The sequence below is a fragment of the Calypte anna genome, chromosome 3, assembly GCF_003957555.1.
Source record: "Calypte anna isolate BGI_N300 chromosome 3, bCalAnn1_v1.p, whole genome shotgun sequence".
Taxonomy (NCBI): Eukaryota; Metazoa; Chordata; class Aves; order Apodiformes; family Trochilidae; genus Calypte; species Calypte anna.
Genome location: NC_044246.1, coordinates 99572602 through 99598160, shown reverse-complemented (window position 1 = coordinate 99598160; position 25559 = coordinate 99572602). Strand labels below are relative to the sequence as shown.

Sequence of the window (25559 nt, the reverse complement as noted above, 5' to 3'; positions counted from 1 at the left end):
ATTTGTTGTTCCATTAACTTCAGTTGGGAGTCAGATAATTCAAGTCTACATTTTTAGGAAGTTTTATATTTTTCAATAGTCTTTTGGGATACTAAAATAAACTTTTCACTCTAGTGTAATACTCTAGTTTGAACAAAGCTTGTAGTACTGATATCCTAAAAGGCAAGGGTATCCTTTACATTTTTTATATGGATATTTGGAGTCCTTTTTCCTTCAGTGGAAACAATCATAACATTGGTATCTTGGAGGTCTGAAAACTGCAAACTGGAAGAGGACTCATGGAAATCTAATGAAGTTATGTTTCATATAGTAAGTGAGTGGGGAATGCTTATTTACTGTCTTTCTAATACAGACACTAAAAAAGCACTGAACAGCCTTGTAGCTGGTTCAGAACAAATAAATTGAGTTACTTTTCATGCTGTGTATAGTTAAGTGCATAACTCTGCAACAGCATCATATGGATGGGGGAAGCTTACATGGATTCAGAAACTATTAAATGCCTGAAAAGTAAAATTCATCAAGTGCTAATAGTAAGAAAACAAATCTCTAGAGGCTAGAATAACAAGAGAATATTATTTTTCCTCAGTTTCTGGAGGTTTTATATAAGCATTTGTTTTAGTGTGGTGTAAGGCTTATGGGCAACTTGGACTTTTACTCAGAACTGGATCAGTCTTTTACCAGAAAACAGTACCCTGGCAAAAGCTTGGTTTCAGTAACTTACTTATTTTTGCATTGGTATGAAAGCAATTGCAGCTTTAGGAGGCCCTCAGAAGATGACATGACTCCTATTCTCTACATTTCCCGTGCTGTAGAATTCTTTCTCGGAGTAAGAAGGATTACTTATTTTTATGCCACTTCTCAACTTTTTAAATCTGAGTTCCTGGTTTTATGATAAAGGATCTCACTAATTGGCAAATAGTACTGTACAAATGTAGAACAAAGTGAATATTGCTTTGTTTTCAAGGAGAATACTTCTGCTCTTGTCTTTTAGTTATTCCAACACAAATCAAATCACAAGCTCTGGATTATGTTAATGAAAACAGAATCTCTACAACTCTACAACTTCTGGGTTTAGTAATCCTAATAAAATTTAATTGCTAGGAAGACTACAGTATGATTCTACCAATAATACTAGCAATAAACGATTATGTATAATTACCCTTGTAATTTCTATAAATATGACATATTTTCTATGATACTATATAATGCTTAAGTAAAAAAAAAAATCTAATTTTCTAATGTGACCTGGATCATTTGAGAGAGAGAACTTTGGGAAGAAAACTTTGATGGGTACAAAAAGCATCACAGTTGCCTGCAAGCATATAAGGATGGATTCAGCAGATCTGCCATTAAGTTCTGTGTCTGGTGATTGTAGCCATATTCCCTACACTGGGTGCAGTTCAGAAATCATCCTGTCCCTATTGCATAACAGATAGCTGGAGCTAAGAAATCTGCAGCAGCCATCCCAAGTCTCACTCAGGGTTTTTGCTTTACCAGTAGATACACAGAATAATCAGAGGCACAAACAGAATTGACTTCTGATGATTAATTTGTTTGCAGAAACTACTATGGTAGTGTCAATGCCACATCCACTGCCCAACTTAACTTTGCATTTGGGAGAAGTTATCTCTACTATGTCATAAGTACATGGAACTGGTTCTGGTCTGGTACAGTGCCGAGGTGACCCTCTCAGTATGAAGTATGATCCAAGAAAACAGTTGTATGTCTCTGTGTTGAGGTTCAGTGCCTGCAAACCAACCTGGATAATGCAGAGGGGTTTGCAGTCTCTTCAGTTTCAATCCCAGTTCTTGCATAGTTTGGATTGTCCTAATTTACCTTCATGTTCATTAAAAATTAAATGTCAGTGCTGTTCTCAATTTAAGTAAAAGAAGCCATGGCTTATATTCTGTTCCAGTGCTAATATAATTAATATAGGAGTCTTAATATGTCATTTTCCCATTTTGTCTCTTTTTCCGTGATAATTTATGTGTGACAACAGATCGAAAATTTTATGTTAATCTTTTAAATAAATGTGTGTTCTCATAGTGCAGTTATTACAATTTGTAGCATGAAATATCTGGGTTTGGCAAATTTTAGTGCAGATGTGAAGGTATAAAAAAATCACAAGCCTGTTACTTGTAAAAAAAACTCTACAAGAACACTTTTAGTTATATAATGCTACATATATATAGGTTATATATGATAATTTAATGGACAGCTTCATGAGCAGAGCCTTCAGGCTGTAAGTGGTATGTCATCACCAATATTAATAATACAGTTCTATAAAAAGTGCTAAAATTTGAAATGCATAAACTGTAGCATTTTTTTTCTGTGGTGTGTTGTTTTGGTTTTTTGGCAGGTCATGTTGTAAGTCTTACCCTTATTAACTTGAAACAATAAAGTGAAGCATAGAATGGTTTGGCTTGGAAGGGACCTTAAAGCTCATCTAGTTCTAAACCCCTGCACGGGCAGGGACATCTCTCCCTAGACCATGTTGCTCAAAGCCAAATCCAGCCTGGCCTTGAACACTTCCTGGGAGGGGTCAGACACAACTTCTCTGGACAACCTACATACCACTGCCTTAGCACCCTCATAATGAAGAATATCTTCCTAATATCTAATTTAAATCTATCCTCTTCCAGTCTGAAACTGCTATCCCTCATCCTAGCTCACTACATATCCTTGTAGAAGGTACCTCTCCAGCTTTCCTGGTTACCTTCAGGTATTGGGGTCTTTGGTGTATAGTTTTGAATTTTACTTCACTGGCTATTGAAGATGGCAGTTTATCCTTGTTTTGACCATATTTCATAAGCTAATGCACAGATACTGCACGGTATTAGCATTATTTTTGTGATTAAATTGAGAAATAATGCTGTGTGAAACTCTCTATTCAGTTTTATTAAAGTAATGTGTGATTCACCTGTAGCAGGGTGGTAGTAATTAGTGTTTAACCTGGAGCTGAGGTTGACAGTTTTGGAGAATCTCATGCTCTGAACAGTATTTGCAAGAATTTTTATTAGGTTGTCAAATGATACTTTGAGATGCAACTTGAGATGATTTTGTACTTACCAAGCTAGAAATATAATACCTGAAAGTTCACAGACTGGGGTAAAGAACTTATATGGCTGTTGAGAAAAAAAGGTTATCTTTCAAAAAGGAAAAAAATCTCCTGTGTTTCTTCTCTCCTTCCTTGTTACATTAGGTCGTTTATTAAGAGCTAATCAGATCACATTCAATTGGGACAGACTGGCTAGCTGGATCAATCTCACAGAGCAGTGGCCATACAGAACATCGTGGCTTATACTGCACCTTGAAGAGACTGAAGGTGTTCCAGATCAGATGACTTTAAAAACCATCTATGAGAGGTAAGTGTTATTTTGGTAACAGTATGCACTCTCAATTATTAAAAGTGATTATTACTAATTATTATCAAATAATATGGCTTTCAAACAGCTACCAAGTTGTAATCTAAATTTGCCACAATCTTACTCTTCAGTTAACTTTTGGAAACTTTCAGATTACTTCCATTGCTGTTTATTGCACCACATGCTAATGTGTGCTTTGTATTAAAAACAAAGAGAATTATATTTCTAACTAATTTCCTAAATAACTACTGATGTAATGACAAAACTGAGATCTCATCTATGTGGTGATCTGGGTGAAGATGAAAAGGTCATCATATGCTGAAGATTAAAAGGTCTGTGAACTCATCTCTGGGGTGATCTAATGCTCTGAAAGGTCTGTTTTATCAAAAATTATCTTTTCTGTGTCATTTTAACTCTTTTTGCCTACAACTGTTTGAAGTCAGTTGGCTTGAGTATCTGTTCCTGAATCAGTTTAAAGTGGAGTATTTACTTCCATATTACTCTACAAATAGGAGTATTTCATCTTTTAAACCCCAAGTTTCTGTTTTCTAAGGTTTTCTAGTTTATAAAGCAGCTTTTCCTGTTGAAACCTCATGAATAGGTAGCAAGTTTTTTACTTCCATAGCTTCTGTTCCCAGACTGAGTTTGTGTTTGTGCAGTTTGTTCTGCAAGGATTTTCTTTTTTAGTATTACGGTACTTACAAACAGGAGCAAGAACACAGTTTTCCTAGTACGGGATAGCTTGTGTCAAACTTCCTTTTCCTGTGACAGTGTGAATTCTTTTCTGGTTTTGCTGTGTTTGAACTGTGTGGTGTGTGGGGTGAGGGATCTGCTTGCTCCCTTTCCCTTGGGTGAAAGCAGTCTCGCAGGCTCTCTGCCTCCCAAGTGTGGGAGTTCCAGACTTGATCACATTCTCCCCTATGAGGAGAATGCTTTGACATCAGAGCTGCTTTCCCGCATTTTAAAATACCGCGTTAAAAAGTGCGGGCACCGCCGGGAGAGCGCTCCCCATTGCCTCCCCCTTCGCTGCTGACTGCGCGGGGCGGAGCGCTAACGCAAGCGGCCGATCAGCCCGGGAATCACCGCAGGTAACTCCTGGGCACAACCCGCGGTACCGAGCCCGCGGTACCGAGCCCGCGGATGATGTCCCGGCGGCTGTCTGGGCCGCTGCCAGCCTCGCCCTGCTGAGCGGGTCGAGCCGGCAGGGGGCGCTGTCGGGTGAGGGCCGCAGAGCGCCGGCAGGGGGCGGCCGCTGCGCGGTTGTTGCGTGGTGGCTGCTGAGGGGAAGGCGCAGCTCCCCGCTGCTTCGTTGTTCAGTGATTCCAACAAGCAATAGGTTCACAGCGTACAGAAAGCACAGTAAGATGAAAAGAACCGAGTATTCAAGCATTAAAAATAATTAAACTGCAGTTAATTCAAGTCACATGTGTGCGCTGAGGTAGATGATTGGTGTGAGAAAACGCTGTTTGCCCCCACATGATCCTTGTCTTGTAATGCCCAGAACTTGATTTTGCAGGTTGCAGAGACCGGCTGTGCCATCTATCTTAAGCAAAGCCATTTTCTGTCACGTCTCAGTGCTGTTATAGCTGAAAAATAACACAATAGGCAGACTAAACTCGGACAGCTGAAAGCTGCTGTAGAACTATTTGTGTGATGCTGGAGCAGGCACCTCTGCTGTGCCTTTCACTTGGACAGGATTGGTGCCTCTGTCAGGAGCTGGTACAGCTTCGGGTCTGTATGCTGGTACCAGCAAGTGCTCAGTGTTCACAGCTATATCCAAAGCTTTCAGTTGGTGGAGTACTCTGAAAAAAAATGGGTATCTCGGTGTTGTTACTCAATATACTCAAATCTCTGTGCTTCAACTAGTTATTAAAAACAAACCCTCACCACTAATACATTCTTATTGTGAAGAACTGTTAGGCAAAGTAAACTTGTGAGTGCTTTTCTAGACATACAGCGATAAAAATGGAAGATTATATTGATGAGTATGAAACCAGTGTGTCTGTTGTATCACACAGTGCAGAGATGAGGAAACCTGCGGAATGTCACGTTGCCAACAAGTTCCCAGAGTCTTGAAAGAAACAAACAAAAAACAAACCAAACAAAAATCCTCAAACAACAAAACAAACCCAAAATTAGGCTTCAGTTTGTGGCAGAGGCACTTTGCCAACAATATGGATTGGAATTACTTAAACTTCTTTCTTAGTGACAGGGGCACTGGGTTGTTGTTCTTTTGTAAGAGGGGAACAACCTCATGCTTTGTAACTGTCAGATTTTGAAAATGAAAAAATGTTGTCTGCATTTCTAGATTCTGGAGGGAAATGTCTTTTCTCTTTTTATTTACTTAAACTGATTTGCTGTATCATTTCACGTCTATCATCTCATTTTCAACCTCCCTTTTTGCTTGGTTTAGCTTTCCAGTTGGTATTCTTAGTAGTAACAGTATTTAGTCCTTTTGGTTTATGTGTTGCCTTTTCAAGTCATCTCTCATCATCAGGATTTTCATGGAGTCTCTCCTTGCCAGGTTAAGCTCCTAATTCTGAGTTCTTGTCTGTTTTCCTTCCCCTTTTGTGGTTAGGTTGTTCTGTAGTCATGCCCACTGTTGTCATTATCCACCTCTCTATCCTATTCTGCTTTAATTAAATTTAACATTTCATTTATAATTGTGACATACAGTTAGTATTTCTCTACATTTACTTACATACATCTACTCTACATTCCTTACATTTACATTATTGTGCTGCATTCTCTTCTGTGTTGCTGTGAAGAATCCTCCTAATGTCATTTTTATGTAATTCCAAAATGGTTTGCAGAAATTGCAGAAAGCAAATTTTTAAAGCCCTGAAGTAGAATAAAATAGGTGAGCTTTCTGTAAATGAAGTTGTAAGAGAATTAACTTGTCAGATTAAAGCCAGTTTTTCTTGAATGTTTGATACTTCAGACTTGTAAATTTACCAGGTATGGGAATATGCTCTTGGGAATACTACATGAAACAGGCATGGTGCCAGAATGAATGTCAGTGCAAGTTCTAAGTAAATGATATACCAGCTTTTGTAGAGATATGTTTCAAGAAACTGACTTCTCAACAGTCAATGAACATGTGAAGAAGGCAATATAGTATTTTGAAATTTTAAGAAATTTTAAGCAAGATCTTGTTGTAAGAACATTTAACTGTATTAAAATTTAAGGTAACAACCGGCAAGATTGCTTCAGGCAATCATAAGAGGGAAGTTAAAGGTAGGAATGAGTCTCATGAGAAACTTTCAGATAAAGTTTCCAAGAGTAATACTTGTGTTTTTTGACTTGTAAATGGCACGGCAAAGGGAGAAGATGCAATGTAGGGATATAAACCCACAGTGTTCACATAGGTTTGTGGAAAGTAGCTGAGTAAATTGCAGATTGAAGTCATTGTGGATACAGGTATCATAACAGTGGGGGAAATAATCTCATCTGTAATCCTGATAACATAGTGATCAGCTGTAAATATGCACGGAGGAAAGAAATTCAGATTATTGAAGATTTTTCTGAAAAAAATATGATCAGTGCTCAGAAGCAGTCAGAAAATGAAACAGTGTTACAACAAGCATAGCAAAATAATGGAAAGAAGGAGGGTCTTGTATTACACAAACCTGTGATGTATATAAATTCTAAACACTGTGAGATTTCCTCATTACTTGTGAGACTGTAGTCACCACATGTCAAAAAGGTTGTACTGCAGTAGAAAAGATGATAAAGAGGATGAGGAGAGCCATAGCCTCAATTAAAATTTTGCTTTGAGTATAATCACAGTCTGATTTCCCATGCAGTGAGGAGTCCAAGTTTTGCTTGAATGCTTTCTTCTCTGCCTATTGGATTCTCAAGTCTACCTCAGTCTAAGATGTTTGAGTCAATTATTTCTCTGGGGAAGAGACCTGACTTGTACATGCTTAGTTTTACATTTTGAGGCTCCAAGGTTTAGTCACCTTTCTTTCTTTCTGGGTATTTTTTTTACTGCTTACGGTTGTAGACAGCAGTGATTTGGAATTACCACCTCTTTGATTACAAATCATGCTACTAAAGCTGATTGTGTGGGAGGGAATATCTTCTCAGAGCCTTTCCTCATGAAGTTTACTCACTAAATCACATTATCTACTCAACATATTTTATCCATTTTTATCTTCATCATCACAGCAGAAACTGAAGTGTGCAGTACCTTTTTATTTTATTGGAAGCTGTTCCAGGGGGTCACTGAAGTAATTTCGTAACCTTCTTGCCTGTTGCCTTTGCCTTGTGAAATCTGAAGATATTAGCAACAGTTCTGCATCTGTGGCCTATCCAGTTCTCTCACAGACATGGCAAATTTACCAGCTTCTCACTTCCTAAAGCTTAAATTCCTGCAGCATCTACAGTTTTGCTAGTGTGAATGACCAGATTTCTGTGTGAGGCCTATGTTGAGTCTTGTGCTTACCTTGCATCTAGAGCCTGTTCAGGATCCTCGAGAGTCAGTAGCTGAAGACATTAAGAAGCCTGGACAAATAAATGTGGTTTGAGCATGTTTGCAGCAGGAGGAAAATACTAAAGCAAAGCACAGCACCCAAGGATACTCTGAATTCAAAGATGAATGTGTTCAAATTAGTTATACAAAGTGCTAGGGCAGCCTCTATGACAAGTTGGAGGAACCTTCTGGTTGTGGTGAGCATGATACATTTTCAAGGCAGGCATGAGCACTGCAGTAAAATTCCAGTTGTCCTTTGAAATGAAAATGGCAGGAAACACACTGCCCCTTTTTGAAAAAAGGCATTAAAGGCAGATAATAATTCATGAGAATTTTCTCATGGTCATGTCTGTATAACACTGGGGTAGAACATTCACCTAAGGACTTGGTAGATCAGTGGTAACTATTGTCCTCTCTCTCATGGGTTTAGGATCTAAATTCTGTAGCTTTCCGAATATGATTCTAGCAGTTACCTGTTTCAGCCCATGATTCACTGTCTCAGTGCTTAAAATGCTCGCTCAAGGGAGAGTGCTTGTCCCTAGAACTGAGTTTGTTTTGCTTAATGATACAGAATTTGCATATTCACACAACCTTCTGTTCAAGCACTTCCTACTGGCTGCTTTTGATGTTACTCTGTTGTGCTTAATCAGGGACATTCCTTCTTCTCTTTCTTTGTCCAGGCTTTGCTTAATTTTCTTTGGGGTATTAATAAGACTTATCAATTCTTTGTGTGCTTATCAATTCTTTGTAAGGATATCAGCAAATAATTGCTGATCCCTGAACTGTGACCTGACTGTGTATTCGTTCAGAATATTAGAACGTGAGAGCTTGGATCAGGATAGAAGAAAGTCTCATGAGCCATCTGTTCAGGTTACCATCTCCACCCTTACCTAATTTCCTTGGAAAGATACTGTGGGGAAGCTGAGGGAATCTTAAATCTCTGCTTTTGGGGGAAAGAAAGAAAAAAAAAAGCGAGAGAGAGAGAGGAACATCGTCCAGGATGAGAAAATGGTTGTACCTTCCTCACAGCTGTAAATAGCTGTTAATTAAACCTTAGTAACACACAATTCATCCATCACTTGGACTGAATTTATGCTCTGCAATCAAATATCTGTGCTTGCATGTATGCATGCCTATCTATGATGGATGACAAATTGGATGGCAGAACTGTGTGCCAAAGGAGAACACAACCAAATTAAAAGACTAATAGAAAAGGTTTCTTTTATTTGGGTTTCTTTTTGGGGGGATTATGACTAAAGGATGATCTTAACCAGCCATAGCTCATTTACTAATCTTTTTTATGCTTTTGCAGCTCTTACACCATTCTAAGGAATATTTTCTGGATTTAATCTACTCTCTTTGATATAGCAGTAGTAGAAATTGTTGGTGTTTCTTCATTTCTTCATTTCTATATACTGTCTTTCTAGTTTCAGTACTGCTCATTATTTTGCTTGGTTTTTTCCAGTCTATTAATGAAGTTACTCCTTTTTGGAAACAACTGTGAAAATAGTTATCTCCAGTAACAGTAACCAGAGAAATACTTAATTTCAGGTTACTAGGTAACACCTGCTCCTTTTCTATTTGTTACTTTTTTCCCCTCAGATTAAACTGGTAAAACCTAGTGTAGTTGTAAGAACAAGGGCAGCTCTTTACTCTAGGTTAGGAGTTCTGTAGTGTGGTTCCATTTGTGCTATGCTTTACTGGTAAATTCAGGTCTTTTGTGAGATATACTCATGTTAATATAATTAGGAAATCACTTAGGCAGGTTAAAACTTTTTTCAGTTTTACATACAGTAGAATATTTCTACTACATTGTTTATTACTTCAGTTTAAGAAAGTGTATTTACAGCATACTAAAAATACCACTAAGATTTAAATGATTTTGTTAAAGAGATTGATTTCATAAAAAATCAGAAAATAGTATTCCGTAGCACTAGTAGTAAAATTTATTTTTCCCCATGTAAAGGCTCATTTATTTTTATAGCAATTTGATAACACATCTGCTTGCTTTATTCAGCTGAAAAGAAAATGTTGGTTCTTGGTGTTTTGTAAAATTGCTTTGTTAAATTATTTTCGAAATAGTTCAACTTTTAACAAATGACATTTGATACTAACATTGGAAAGCAATTTCAGCTAATTAAGTAGATCCTTCTATAAACCACTGGAACATTAAGATGACAAACTGTTCATTCAGGAATATTTTAATTGGTACAATTATTGTAATTTTGTTGCAATTATGTGTTGAGCTAAAAGCTTTTGTCTAAATCATTGGAGGGTTTTTTGTTAATATACATAAGTAAGAAGAAAAGTAAAATAAAACCTGAAGATAAGCATTATTTGTCTACTTTTTCATTACAGTTCTTTAGACAAATATCTGTTAAATTACTCTTTTTAAAAAGTATGTTGCATGTTTTCAGCAAATCTCGCAGTGTTAAAATTGAGCAAGATGATTCAAAATGTAACTTTTCTGAAAGGTTATTATGCTAATTCCAGTTTTGACACTGTTTAAATACCTTTTAATAAAAGGGGTGAGATTAACTGTTGAGGGATTTGCGAGTTGTATAAAATCTATTGATGTATTAATTTAAGAAGTGTAGCTTTTCAGTGATTATAGAAATTAAAAATGAAAAAGCTGTGGAAGGTGCCACATTCATCACTGTGGTTATTATGTTCTCTGCAATCATCTTTTGCCCAGGCCAGGTTTAAATAAATCTCTTCCTTTAAGCAGACAATTAAATATTCTTGTAGACCTCACAGTGAGGAATTATTTCTAAATATTTTTCCTGTTTTGGGGGTTTTTTGGTTTCTTTTTATTGCCTCCTACTTAAAACTTGGGACACATAAAATTACTGTTTCTTACTGTGATAATAGTGTGGTCTCAGTGTTAAAAGGCAGCACACCAGTTAGGTAGTGGGTGGTTGTTGCTGAAACTGTCACTGAATAAACCTAGATGAGTGTAAACGAGAAGTAAAGAGAGTACCAGAGGACACAGCAAGTAAGAAGTAAGTCCAGATGAAAAGGCAACAGGGAGAGAATAAGGATTGGAGCAAAAGCTCATTAAAAAATATATATTTAGCTTTTTTTGTTACCTTTCTAATGTAGAGTAATAAGGCATATTTCTAAAATACTTTCCAGATAGTTTTAAATTTTTAAAGTATATTTAGGATGCATTAATGGCTTCTGTGTGTACTTCTGTACTTCTTAAGGAATTCATAAAGTTGGGAAATAAAATTGGAGATTATGGCTTTTTGTGTATGCTGGACGTTTTTGTCTAAAGTAGAGTAGTTACCCAAAACCTGAGAATATTGGAAAACATTGTGAGGTAAGATGATAAACTGGAAATGCACATTACCTACATATTGCTAGTGACCCATATTCTGCCTCTTAACTCACAGTAAATGTGATGTAGTCTGTCTTGGGGTAGTACAGTACCTAGTGTAATAGTTTTAAAATAGCTATTGCATCAACTCTGTTAAGTCTCTGTACCACCTAATTTGCACTGAGGCACTAATAATTTTTGTATTTATATCTTTCTATTTTTTGGTCTTTGTTAACATAAAACATTGATTCCCGTAAGTTTTTATATTGAGTGTGTGATGACTTCTTATTTGTGCCTTTATACAGGTGTGTATATAAGCAAATGCTGTTTTTCAGTGTTCAGTAACCTGTTGCAAATTTCAGTTTGAATCAGTATTTGCAGCACTATTCTTGATATGTTGATAGCAAACTTTGTGGAGTGTTTTGTGTGATGGCTTTTCATCCAGCAAAAATGGACCCTTAGGCATAAAGATGCAGTCACTGTACTGACCACATAAATAACTTCAGAGCAAAGCATTGTATTATTTGCATTTGATTATTAGCTATTAGAAATGAGATATCTAGTTAGCAGACTGTTAAGTATTTGAATTTCATATTGCATTTCAGAGTGGTCCAGATGTTCTAGTTTTCATGTTACTCAGCATGAAACCCTTCACAAAAATCTTTTTTGTCATTTTTAATGAGCAGTTATTTCATTATTTTAAGCAATATTTCTGTCTTAGCCAGTATTGAAAGATAGATGTGAAAGGCACGTGATAGACAAAGCCTGACATGCCTTCCTGCTCATGCCTCCTGTTTACTAACTAATAAGAATTAGAGCTGCTCTTTTAATAGAGTTCAATGGTGAAGTGACTCTGGTCCTCATAGTTACTTGCTCCTGTAAAACACATGAAGGGAATCAAAAATTCAGGTGTGCAAAGAGTAACTTTTAGATTTCCTTTGTTTACATCTTCAGGAGACAGAGGTTTAGAAAGAGCAGGAAGAATGGCCCTTCAGGATATAAGGGCTTCCAGAGAAATCAACCTTCCACCAGTCTGGAAGTATCAGGGGTAGGCTGCTCCATGAGCTGAAAGCTGAGGAGGACAGCAAGACAGGCAGGGTGTTGTCTTTGTCAGCAAGGGGTGCAGTCCCACAGTGGCCAAACAGGAAGATCAGAGCAGATTCAGTGACAGTAACCAGGAACAGCAAACAACCCAGTGGTGTGTAGCCATGAGGTACACTTTAGGTTAAGCCAGGAGGTCAATTCAGTGAGTCAAAGTCATGACCAGTAAGGTATGTAGATGTAGTTCAGACAAGGACCAGGGGCAAAGACCTGAACTTGAAGGGAGTTCTCAAATCAAGCAAGAGAGACCTCCAAGAGCTGCTTGCAGCTCTTACCACAGCAGACAATCCTAAATTGCTCAGCTGCACTTTTAACAGCATTGGCCTTGAGCACAGGCCTGGAAACCCCTATCCAGAGGGCTCAAGAAGAAGGCAATAGAGTTTGTTGGCATGCTCCAGGATCTGGCATAACCATCCAAATGGGGAATGTGGTCACAGTACAGCCTTCAGTGTGGATGAAGGTAGCTGATGCTGCTGCATTTTTACCACCACCTGGTTGTGTGGTGAAGGAGCACATCCAGTGGTGGTGATGATCTGCTTCGGTAGGTGGAAAATAGGAAGGCTATGTCATGTGCTGCTCAACAGCCTAGCATTTGAGTTGAGCTGGATTTACTTTTGGACCATGGTGGTTATTTTTCCAAGTCAGCTGTGGAAGTAGAAGGTGAACATAAACTTAGAAAAACTTGGGAGCGAATTCACAGACTCTTGAAGATAATATAAGGTGACATACCTTTATGTACTTGCAGTGAATTATTTTTATTTGAGGAAAAAGCCAGAAATAACCCGTCATTATTCGAATATAACTTAATCCATACTGAAAGCAGTTTTTAATTTTAGCTGCACATGGAAAGGACACATGTGGATGTGAATAGTGAAATGAATTTTTAAGGTTCTCTTCTGCCAATGTAATGTTCTGTTTTGGGCTGGAAACAGGCACACTGTAACACAGTTCTTGATGTTTCTGATTTAAAGAATAATTCTTCTGCTTCAGGAAAATCTAGCCCCCAAATGAGAATAGAGTGTTCAGAGGAGCATGCTTTATTCTTACATCTGTATGCTTAGATTTTAGAAAAAGTAGCTCCTAAAGTGCTTTACATGCTAACCTTTTCTTTTTTATCTGAGAAGTACAGGCACATGTGATTTTTGTGTCTCTTTGCCAAAAGATTATCATTTACATAAATATTTCTTTCAAAGGCGTAGTTTAAGACATTGAGCTGAGGAGGTTAGAATAGAGACTTCAATCTGCACACCAGCAGTGGGTTATTGGCTTCTGAACAGTAGCTTTGTTCATCGTGTTCAGAACACTGTTCGCATTCAGACTTAAGCAGAGCTCACATTAAAATTCAGCTAATTTGTTTCATGTGATTCATCAGCTGTGTGTTTTATTTAAATCTATGTCACATTCTCTTTTGGCTTTTTATTTTGTAGATTTAAGTGTTGAAGTAGGCCACTCTTTAACTCTTCAGTCCCTGACTTTAAAAGTGACTTAATTTTCATTTTGCCAGTGTTCAAGTCTTGTCTAGAATACTCACAATAAAGATGTATGTAACTAAAGTGTGCATTAGTGCTTGGGGGTGTTGGGTTTTTTTTTACATTTCTGATGTTTGAATAAAAACATGCACATTTTTACAGTCAGTTTAGTTGTAGTTTCATATAGGACAAAGTAGAAGAACCTAAGGTAGTACTAGTGTAAAATATACACTGCTCAGATTCTGTTGAGTATAAAAGTTTTACTTCGATATTGCCCTTTTTTTTTTTGTTGTTTTGTTTTTTTTGTTGGTTTTTTGTTTTTTTTTTTTTTTTTGTGGTGTTTTGTGTTTGGGTTTTTTTTTGTGGTTCACTTTACTAAAGTGAAGGATGAATTTTGACAAATTTTTTAGGTTAAAGTTGACAAATGTTAACTTCCCCTTATTTTGGATTTGGTGTTATCTATCTATAAATTCCTGGTCTGATTTTAGTCTGTCGTATGGCTTCTTTGAGATTTCTCAGAATCATGCACTTAGATCAGAGCAGTTTGAGATTTGTTGATTATTATAAAATGTTAAATTGTTCTTTCCACAGACAGTGCAGCTCTTCATGGGTTCTCTTCACATTTTGGAGCATGGATTGCAGTGTGCTAGTATTTCACTTTGTAATATCATTAGGCAAATGGAAATCATACTCTAATGAATATGGTTTAGGATTTATCTTATTTTTTCCCCCTAGAATTTCAAAGAATATTCCTACAACTAAAGATGTTGAGCCTCTGCTTGAAATTGATGCAGATATACGGAACTTTGAAGTATTTTTATCTTCACGAACACCCGTTCTTGTTGCACGGGATGTAAGAACCTTTTTGCCTTGTACTGTGAATTTAGATCCCAAGCTACGAGAAATCATTGCAGGTGAGTATGCTTAAAAGTAAATAGAAAATTACAATTGTATAAATTTTTTTTCATTTTTGATAGAGCTACTTTGCATGTTATGCAGAATCCTGGTTTATTCATCGAATCAGACCTTCGGATTGTCTATTTGACTTCAGTAACAGGCAACTCAGTTTCACATCATAGCTTTGCTGTAAGGGCCAGATCATACCAGACTAAGTAATTCCTCTTGGAGGGGGCCAATCTACTGTTCTTGATTTTAAGATGGATTTAGCAGATGGAGGAAAGCAATACACCTAATAATATTTTAGTAGTAGAGATGCAAGTTGACTTCTGGATCTTTAAAATTTTGAAGACTGTCAGTAAAATTCCGTAGAACTCAAGCTAGTGAAACAAAGTGTAACATTTCCATTTGGTGTATACTACACTAATGACCTGTGCAATTGGGACCTATGAGTTACTTTTTAGTATGCTATAGTATGATATTTAAATTCATCCAAGTATAGGCCAAGTGTTCTTTATTGTGCAATAGTTGTTAAGCAGTTATCTTTACTTGCTCGTAGTCTCAAAAAGTTCCATCAAGTTCAGGTGTGTTCTGTTCTGCAAAAACATTCTGCTCAGGATTAAGTATTCAGACTACTCACTGCTGCTGTGGACTGGTGTGAAGAGTTGGGGTTGCTCCAGGGAGACCATAAGCAGCTTTCCAGCACCTGAAGGGAGCCTAAAGGAAAGCTGGAGAGGAACCTCTTATAAGTGATATGTGGCATGTAGTGGTGTAGGACAAGGGGGAAGAGTTTCAAATTGAAAGAAGATAGCTTTAGGTTAGGTGTTAGGAAGAAATTCTCCACTGAGAGAGTGGTGAGACACCAGCACAGGCTGTCCAGGGAAGCTGTGGCTGCCCTCTCCCTGGAAGTGTTGGAGGCCAGGTTGGATGGGGCTTTGAGCAACCTGATCTAGTGGGAGGTGTCCCTGCCCATGTCAAGGAAATAGGAACTAGATGATCGTCAAGGTCCCCTCCAACACAAACCATCCTATGATTTCAACTAAAATTTCTTTTTTTTTTACCTTTTTATTTTTCAGATGTTCGTGCTGCAAGAGACCAAATGAATATTGGAGGACTTCCTTATCCCACGTTGCCTTTACATGAGGCACCTGCTAGAGCAACATCTCTCTTCAGTCAGCCTTCGTCAGCTTGCTCTTCTACAGCCTCTTTCAATGGACCTTTTAATAATGGAGTTTTATCACCACAACCTCATAGCAGTTACTACAGTGGTATGACAGGACCTCAGCATCCATTTTACAATCGGGTAAATAATCGAGAACCAATTAACATTCTTCTGATTTACTCTCATAATATTGCAGATGTCATCTATAAAGTACTAAGAGACCCATGCAGGTTGTATCAGAAAAACAAATTACACAAGGGGAAAAAAGATCAAATAATTTTGAGACCCTGCCCAATTGTAGGATATTTCAGGTTTTTTTATTTTTCATTTTTGTGAAGTAAATGTGTTTAATTATTCACATACTTGCTCACAGACTTTGGAAGGGATCTTGGCTTTTTCTTGGTGACTGGTTAAAAAAGAGAGAAACTCAATTGGGGAGCTACATCACAAGAATGTTTATCTGTCTTCCCTTTTGTCTCTTTTTAATGTTTTCTGGGATCTTTTCCATAAACTGGTGTTGCACTGGTTTAAAGGAGTTACATAAATTACACGAAACATACGTTTTTGAGCTATTTGTGAGCTTTAGAAAGCATAGTCCTGGGCATAGCTCACTTGAAAGTTTATTGAAGTACTTTACTGTATAGTCAGATCAAGTCTAAACTTAATGTTTTTGTGGGATGTTGGAACGTGCATGGTATTTTTAAACGTTAATTTTTACTGGGGTTTTTTGTTTTTTCTGTATACTACCAGGGGAAAAAAAAATTAGAAAGCTGATACAAGTTACAGCTTAATTATATATGCACAGGAAACGGTCTCAACTTCAAGTAGATTTGACTGTAGGTAAAAGTTTAAGCTGATAAGCTGGAAAGAAACTTGAGTTATTCCTAAGTCAGTGTTTGTAAAACAGGGCAGAAAAGAGTATACGTACCTGTAAATTATATGTTCTAAAAGCCTCAGTACAATGGCAAAATCTGTTTTCGTTGAAAAATAACTTGGAATTGCATCAGTAGTCCAAAGTAAAATTACAAAGTAGCCCAGCGCTGATAAATGCTTATCTTATGGATGTGATACTAGCTCAGCTTTCTTAAAGTAGGTGTTGAATTGGAATTTCTTGTGTCTGTGTCACTGTACATGACAAGGTTTAAAGTATGGGATGGTATACAGTTGAAGATTTTTTATTTTTTTTTGCTCTAATAAGCATTAGAAAATCAGTTATTTGTGAGTCACAAGGTGTTCTTACAATCAGTGTATTTGTTCATTTGCATTGAATGCATACACAGGCTTTCAGGCATGCTTACTTTTTTGCCTGATGAAGACTGAAATAATTCTGGTTTGAATTTATTGAACTTCTGAATTTTTTACTGCCCTTCTAAGATATAAATGTGTTTACTGTTGATTGTTGATTACTTTGGAGTCATAAATGTACCCTCATGAAACGACATACTTGAGCTAAGTGGTGAGAACCTTATAATAGTAGAAAATTTAGAAATTTAGGCTGAAATATTACTATTATTCAGACCAGTAAATGGTTATTGTCCTGTTGTCTTTAAGCATTCATTCGTGCTTAAGATAAAAAACCAAACAGACAACCTTTGAACTGTTGGGGGAAAAAACCTCATTATTTTCTGGAAATACTGATTTTTTTTTTTTTTATTATGTATGTTTCTTCACATACTCCTGTGTTTTGAGCCTTGAGGTTGAAGGGACATAATTTTTTAATTTTTGGTCTAAAACCAGATGCTCCCTCCCCCTAAGAAAGATTGTAGTCCTGTTGAGCAGCTCTTCAACTTGGCACTTGGCTCTCAGTATAGGACTGTTCTGGATGTTTTACTGTTGTCTAATAGGCTGGCTGCAAGTTGTAGTCAAGTCCAGCTTCTCAAAATCTCTGCTCTCCTGAATCATTGTGGATATCATGTTTGTTATGGGGAAGATCAGAGCAGTAGGCAAGTCTAAGTAGGATTTCTTGGGTCAGAGATAGAAATTTGAAAATGTATTTGAAGACTTTTCTTGCAAAAGAGCAGCAAATTATTTGATATCTTGGAAAAAATAATAGCATATTCATGCTTTACAGGCTACCTGTAAACCTAGAGACCATCTCTACAGTGTTTTATGGCCAACATGTAATTATGTTGATCTCATGGTTTCATGTCTTTGCTACAGTACCTCAAGGGAAGATTGAGTGCAGCGTTCAAGCCTATAATGTAGAATTAATCCCATGGTTGGGAAGAAGTGCAGTAACTGAAGTGGGACCAGTGCATAAAATTAGAAATTATAAAAGAATTGTGAGATGATTGCCTAACTGGACAGATTTTTTCATTGTTTTGTAGTTTGGTGACTCACAACCAACAAACAGGTGCTCACTGTGTGTTTCAGAGAAGAGTCTTTGCAGTGAGAGCTAGTCTCTTGACTAGGGTATGATCATTAAGCATTTTGTGCTAGGGAGTTTTCCACATGGTTTAAACTGTTAGTGGAAATCTGAGGCATTGAATTATTCCACAAGTATTCTTTTTTTGAAGATCGTTTCATTTCCAGAAACTACCACAGAATTTGTGCCTTATGACCGTAAAAGACTTCCAAACCAGTGAGTTTTCTTAGTCATCCTCTACTAACTACTAAATGTAAAGCAAAGGGTACACACTGGTTCTCCTACTTATTTAAACCAAAACAAACTTCCACACAGACTAAAAGTTCCAGTGCATACCATGTAATTTCTTATGTTGGAAGAGTGTATGAACTTCTTGCAGTAATTTTGTGACTGTGCAAAGACTATCTCTAGCAGCTAAGAATATGCCATCTAAGTAATTGATGTACACAGGAGTGAAACTAATTTCTCAGTTAATTTACAGCTGCTTCTGAATACTGGGTTTTTTTAGTCCATACAGACAAATCCCAAAGTTGAATACATCAACAAATTTTACCTTCTCCCTTTTATAGTGGCCACTGAGTCATGAGGTTGCTTACTCTGTTGAATTTGCTGGAGTAGGCTACTCAGAATCTTGTCATGTGCAGAAACACAAACCAAATAGTATGTTCTGTTTTATTAAATAGCTAGGTAATACATTTTTTTTAAAAATGCTGTGTATAAAAACATAGGAAATCTGTAATAATACAGCCATTATTTTTAAATTTCTGTGTTTGTTTTTTAAGAACTGGGTAATAAATTTAAAGCAATGAGCACTGTAATTCTGCTTCCTTTAGGAAAGGCTCTATTTCTTTCCATTAGATTGCCTTAAAACAGAATAGATAAGATGAAAATCTTTATTTCAAAACCTAACTCAAAGTCACAGATAAGTAAAAAAAAATTCATGATATTAGAAAATGCAGTTTGTATTTCTTAACTGCATTGCCAGTTGTAAGGTTTGTGACTCAAAAAGAGACTTGTGCATGCACACACACAGAGGTTTTATTATATGGCAATGGGTAGCATGTGAATTTCAGGGAATGCATTTTTACAGTTGATTTTAAAATTCAAAAGACTGGAGTGTGCAGAATCCTCTTTTGGAAGTATATTTGTAATTTTGAGATCTCCATATCTTCTAGAAGTGACCATGTTAAAAGCCATTTGGACCCTTTACACTCATGTGCTGAAGACTTTTGGAAACTTTGATAGTGTTTATTTCCTTGAAATCTGTTTTAGTACCCAGGAATAAAAAGAAACTTCATAATAAAAATAGTACTTGGAGTTAACTGATAGTTGTGGAGGGAAAAAGGTATTTTTAAAAATGGTTTCTTCTATTTTATGGTAATTAACTTGAAAATGGTATTTGTATTGAACAACATGGATGGACACATTTCCACAAAACAAAGCTGAAATGTTCTCTGGTACAAAGATCTACTTACACATTTATAAGTAGTAGTAGTATTTGTGGAAGCCTTCAGATTGGTTACCACAAATGTGGGAAGTTGTAGTGATGCTTTTATGCATCACATTTTCTTTTGGTACATTTGTCTTCAGAATTATGAGAACATTATAAGTTTTACTAAGCATCTGATTTGGGGTTAAGCATATCTGAGAGAATGAAATTATCAAAATTATCCTTAAATGATCCTTTTACCATACTCAAACCAGATGTTAGAGTGTAGCTACCAAAACCACTCCAACTCTGTTCCTCCAGAAGATCATGCCAAGCCACCCTTTGGTGCTGAAGGACTTTGAAAAATTGATTTAATTCTGTTCAATGCAAAAGAAAGCCATTAGTAATTGTTATTTTTCACTTTATCAAACTCAACTAAAGGATGTGTTTTGTTGAAATAAGTTTTGTTTTATTATTACATTTTGATTTGTGTAATTGTTTGTCCCTTTTTTGTTACATTTTTTTTTTTCATAGCCATTCTTTGCCCCATATCTTTACATGCCAAGGTATTGCCCTGGCAGTTCTCATCTCATCTCACGTCCACCACTAAAAACGAGTTTGTCCAGAGATCAGAACAATGGCCTAGTAAGTATTTTGAAGGATAATTAAAATACTAACCTAGAGAATATAGTGAGTAATGAAAGTTATTAATGATGATTCACTATTAGACAATTACAAACTCTGTATTATAGATAGTTTAAGCAGAGGTATTATTAATGTGTAATATAAAATGTATTTTGTTTTAACTTTAAAAGTTACTTAGAGAGGAAAATAATTCTACTACCCAGGTATCAAGAGTAGAGGACTATTACCTGTAATACCGGAAGAAAAATATTTTAATGAAAATGGCAGCTATACTACATAAAGAAATGGATATAGTGTGTACTACTGTAAGAAAAAAAGTGCTACTTGTAAATTTGCACTCAAATTTTATAAGATAAATTACATCCTTTCATGTTGTAGAGAATACTGGAAATTGGAAGGTGAAAGTCAAAAGTTAAAAGGAATTTTAAAAATATTTAAGTAAAACAAAATACATTTTATTAAGTATGTGTCAGTTGTAGCTTGGTTTTGTAACTACATATAATTCAACTTTATTTACTTCTTGAAAAGGAAAAACAAGCAGACTTTCCTAACTTCCTATAAAATAATAAAATTCCCGTTAGCAGTATTTATTTTACTGGCAGATGGCATTTCAAATGGAATTAAGAGCTACGGAAAGCTAAAAAAGTAAAAGTCACACTTTTCAATCAGTTTATTTCTGGGATATTGATACAATGAGCAAAGCTGTTAAAAGGTGGTAACATTTTTAACCACTTAAGGAAAACAAATGTGTTTCTGTTGAATTATGTATTATTACAAGATCATTTTCATTCACTGTTTACTTCATATTTTTTGTTGAGGCCTTGATCATTTTACCCAAACCATAATATTTTGTTGTTGTTAGGATGTTATCAAGGAGGATGCTGATGAGGGGCTTCCTTCACCCACAGACCCCTCAATGGTAAATGAGTAGTCATGTGGTGTGGAAATTTTAGCATCTCATTGCTTTTTGAGCAGTAATGAGTCTGCATTAATCATAACTGCAGTTCACTAACACTGCATCAGTGGCTTTGGTGGGCAAATAGAGTAGTTGAAAACTAATGTAGTTCATGAATGAATTTAAGAGCTAATATTTCACTTATAAGATTTGTTGTATTTTTCCCTGTAGTTTTCTCCTTACCTTTCTGAGTAGCTGTGGTGAGCTTTCAGTAAAAAGTGTGTTGTGGTAGCTAAGCAGAGTGAAGAATGACAGCTGGTCATTCAGTGCTTAGACTTTAGAACAAGTAGCTGTGTTTTCCCTGCTTCAGTGAGCTCTTTCACCTGATCCCTACTTTAGTTGTTGGCATAAAACTGTTGCAGTTAACATAGTATAAAGCAACTTTTCTTGGAAATATAAAATAAAAGAAAATTGCAGGTCATAAGCTTATTCTTGAGTCAGAATGTTAACATCTACCATTTTCCTGACTGCTTTATTTGTAATTGTTTGCACAAAGATGTCATATTTATGGGTATCCATCTCAACCCTATCTGTGAGAATCAATGGAAAATCTTGATTTATTACCAAAGCCAAGAGGTTAATATGATTGTCATAATTCTCTCAATATTTGCTGCTTATGGCTGTTGGCAACAGTTATAGTTTGATCTTGGTTGTTTTTTCTTTTAGTAAAAAATTGCAAAAATCTATTTCCATCACTATGCAATTAAAACAAAAATCCCATACAAATTCCAGAATTGTATTTGACTGCATGTAACCTTCACTGAGCACCCCATGTTTGCACTATGCAATGGAAAATGTACCCTGAAGTTCTTTCCTCCAGGTCATTATCTATTTTGTGTGAAGGGATGGCTTTGGGGTAAGTTTTTGTGGTAGTATATTTTTGGAGATCCTGATGCCTTCCCTACGTTTGATTCCTTATCTCAGTATCCTGTTCTCTTCCCAGTCCTCTGCAGCTTGGCAATGCAAGGAGGAAAAATAAAAGCTTTTGTGAAAATAGTGGAGTGATAGCTAAAGTAAGTGTGTATCTGTGAGCAGTGAGGTGGCACATGGGATTGTAAGAGTGGAATGTAACAGCAGGGCAAAGCAGTGAAGGAGCTTGAGGTGTGGTTGCTCTTCTGCTTGCTCTCTTGAGTGTGTATCTCAAGAACACAGAGGCTGCAGTTTCAAGTAGCAATTTAAGAGACTCATGTAAGCTACATATTCTGTTGGCTGTAGGGAGGAAAATAGAGAAATTAGAACATTAAGAGGAAACTTTGAAATTATGATGGAGGATTTTATTAGATGTAGTTTTGCATTTTGATTTATGATACTGTGAATGTGTTGTACAGCACATCAGACCATACACTTTTCTAAGACTTAGCAGCATGTAACCTAAGTATAAATCTAAAATTTTGAATTTTTGAAGAAAAAAATTATGAGAATATTTTTAGATAGTATATGTTACTCTCTTTTCCTAGTTGTGGTTGTTCAGGCTGGAGAAGAGAAGGCTTCAGGGAGACTTTAGACCAGCCTTCCAGTATCTGAAGAGGGCCTGCAGGAAAGCTGGAGAGGGACTTTTTACATGGGCAGGAAGCGGTAGGATGAAGGGGGAATAGTTTCAAACTGAAAGAGGGTGGCTTTAGGTTAGATGTTAGGAAGAAATTCTTCACTGGGAGGGTGGTGATGCACTGGAAGAGATTGCCCAAAGGAGCTGTGGATGCCCCCTCCCTGAAGGGGAGGATGGGACATTTGGATGGGGCTTTCTTGAGCAACCTGGTCTAGTGGGAGAGGTCCCTTCCCATGTCAGAGGGGTTGGAACTAGGTGATCTTCAAGGTCCCTTCCAACCCAGCAGATGTTGAGGCATTGACCACAGCACTGTGGCCATCCAGGCAGTTCTTTGTCCACCAAGTGGTCTATTCATCATGTCCCTATCTCTCCGATTTACAGGCAAGGATGTTGTAGTTAATGAACACCAAGGTGTGGATCTGGCTTGATGACTGAATACAAGAGAATCAAAGTTGTCTTTCATGTAAATCTGGCAAGGAGCCAAAAATGTTCCAATTTAACACCCAAGTAAAATAAGGAATAAATATTCTTTTGAATGTGTTAAGTCTTACAGGGCAAAACCCAGTGTATTTGGGGTTATCTTTTTTGCTTTTTTTTTTTCCATGGGTCACCATTTCTCTACTCATTGCATGAGTTGGCAGAGCTGCGTAGAGGATGTTACACGGCCTAGTTTAGGTCCTGCTATTGTTGTCAAGCTGACAATGGAGTTGACTGACTTCTGAAATTTCAGATCCTAATTGTTGGTTGTGTAAAATCAGTGTAAATCGAGGTTACCGTACTTGAAATCAGAAATAATTTGAGAGCAGTCATCTTGTGTCAGTAATTTGACTGTGGACACCTTTTATGTTTGAATTCTCTTGTTGATGTAAAACGCTTCTGTACCAGACCACAGTTTGCCATTCTTTGCTAAATGGATCAAAACACAGGTATCAAACCAGTAAGTTTTCAAATATGTATGTGCATTAACATGAAGGGTGCATTGCAAATTATAGGATATCAAGTTAAGTCACTAATAAAAGTAGACTTGAATTAAGATGACAGCCTTTCCACATCTGCAGTGGAAGCAAACATGCATTTCTCCTGACTTTGCTATACTAATGGTTACAAATTCTGGTACAAATACAAATGGTAGAAATTTCTGACAGGAACTGCAAAAGTGTTTATTGCTGAATTGTAGTGATACCAGTATCTGTTCATAGGATCCCCTATTAAGTTAGAAATCAAACTAGTGTTAGCAGTGGTTATCTGTCATAAACTTAATCATGTGCTTTATTTTTCATTGTTAATTGTGACTTGTTAGGATGCAGCTTGTTGCAGTATAATTACTTTGTTCAAATACTTTTTTCTTACTGCACTGAATATATAATACCTTAAGATGAAGTACAGCTGTTTTGAATGAGAACTGACATGGCCCAGAACATTCAGTGAAGATAAACACAGAATACTTTTTAAGAAACTGGAAGTGCTTTTCAAAAGCTTGAGCATGAATGAAAGTGTGTGGCATAGGAATTTTTTTGTATGGATTGCTTTTTATGGTAGTGTATTTAGATACAAATTTTCAAAGTTATCTGAGATCCACTAGTAGTATAATGTGATCTTGAAATGAATGTTTGGTCAAAAGCAGGATTTTCCATCAGAAACATAATGTAAAGCTTCTTTGCAAACATGTTACAGCAAGTGTTACTTTTTTTTGCAAGAGTAAAACAGAATAGTCTATTCACAGGAAAACAGTATTTGTTTAGCATATACTGAATGTGTATTCTAAAGGTATATATCTTAAAGGTTCATCACGTTATGAAAATACCCTGTGTCTGTCCTAACACTGATTTCCTCTATTTACTTCAAAGCATGTCATCTGTGTGTTCAACCTTTCTGATGTCACTTTAGGCTGTTGTTTCTTTTCATACTATCTTGTCTTTTTCTCAAAGCTGTGTAAGTCTGGGTTAAACAACAACAGGTACAGCCGCTTTCTGTGAATGATCTTTCACTAATTTCAGAGCCATTTCAGAAGGTATCATACTGGTGCTTCATGCTGGGCTGTCTGTAAACTAATGCTCATTACTAGCCTTGAGGTTTGTTTTGACAAGCTGCTTTTAGCTCTTGCATGGCAAATACTTTTCAGACTAATGTTCTCTAAGCATCTCTAACAAAACCACTAAGACTGAAAAATGTGTCAGTTTAAGTACAGTTTTAATTCACTTACATGATGACAGTATCCCTAAAGCTATTACATTTCTTATTCTTTAGAGAGCGCTTTTTATAAAGAGTGATTGGATTAATGTGCTTCTATTTCAACCAATTCACACTTTTAACAAAAATAGTCTAAATATTTTAGCACTTTTCTGTATTTTTTTATACACAGAAAAGAGTTTCCAAACTAACTCTTTATACAGGCAGAAAGAATGACTTGTTCTTGATTGGTAAAAAATATTTTAGTCTGAAGAAGAACTGTTAAATTAGAAGTGTTAACACTTTTGTTCATTTATTTGTAGATATATTATAGGTAATGTATCTAATATATTCAGAGAACAAAGGCAATTACTTACATACATGACTTAGTGATCATTTATTTTGGTAGTGCCACAATGAAATTTTGGTTTTAATGATTTATTTTAATTTATAAGCTTTATTTCAAAAAATAATATTTGGATTAACATAATATCTTTTCTTTATTGTTGTATTATCTAACTCAGACTAATAGTAAATAGTGTGTTTATGGGGAAACTGGTGTTCTGAAGAAGAACTCAAAGTGATTTTTTTAAAGAGGTTTGGTGGTTGGCTTATGTCTGTAGCATGATAAAGATTTTAGCTGTGCTAAAAATCCAATTAGAT

At 36.3% G+C, this 25559-nt stretch overlaps 1 protein-coding gene across 2 annotated transcripts in view; it reads left to right on the top strand.

The window, feature by feature from the left end:
* KIDINS220 (kinase D interacting substrate 220) overlaps positions 1 to 25559 on the top strand; it is a 68315-nt gene that overhangs the window by 33269 nt on the left and 9487 nt on the right. The window contains exons 22-26 of one of the 2 annotated variants that reach the window (XM_030446878.1): positions 3203 to 3365; positions 14464 to 14642; positions 15702 to 15928; positions 20116 to 20226; positions 21089 to 21145. In XM_030446878.1, the coding sequence (XP_030302738.1) occupies positions 3203 to 3365; positions 14464 to 14642; positions 15702 to 15928; positions 20116 to 20226; positions 21089 to 21145 (737 nt within the window). The remainder of the gene's footprint in view (positions 1 to 3202; positions 3366 to 14463; positions 14643 to 15701; positions 15929 to 20115; positions 20227 to 21088; positions 21146 to 25559) is intronic. The other variant, XM_030446879.1, reaches the window with a different exon arrangement.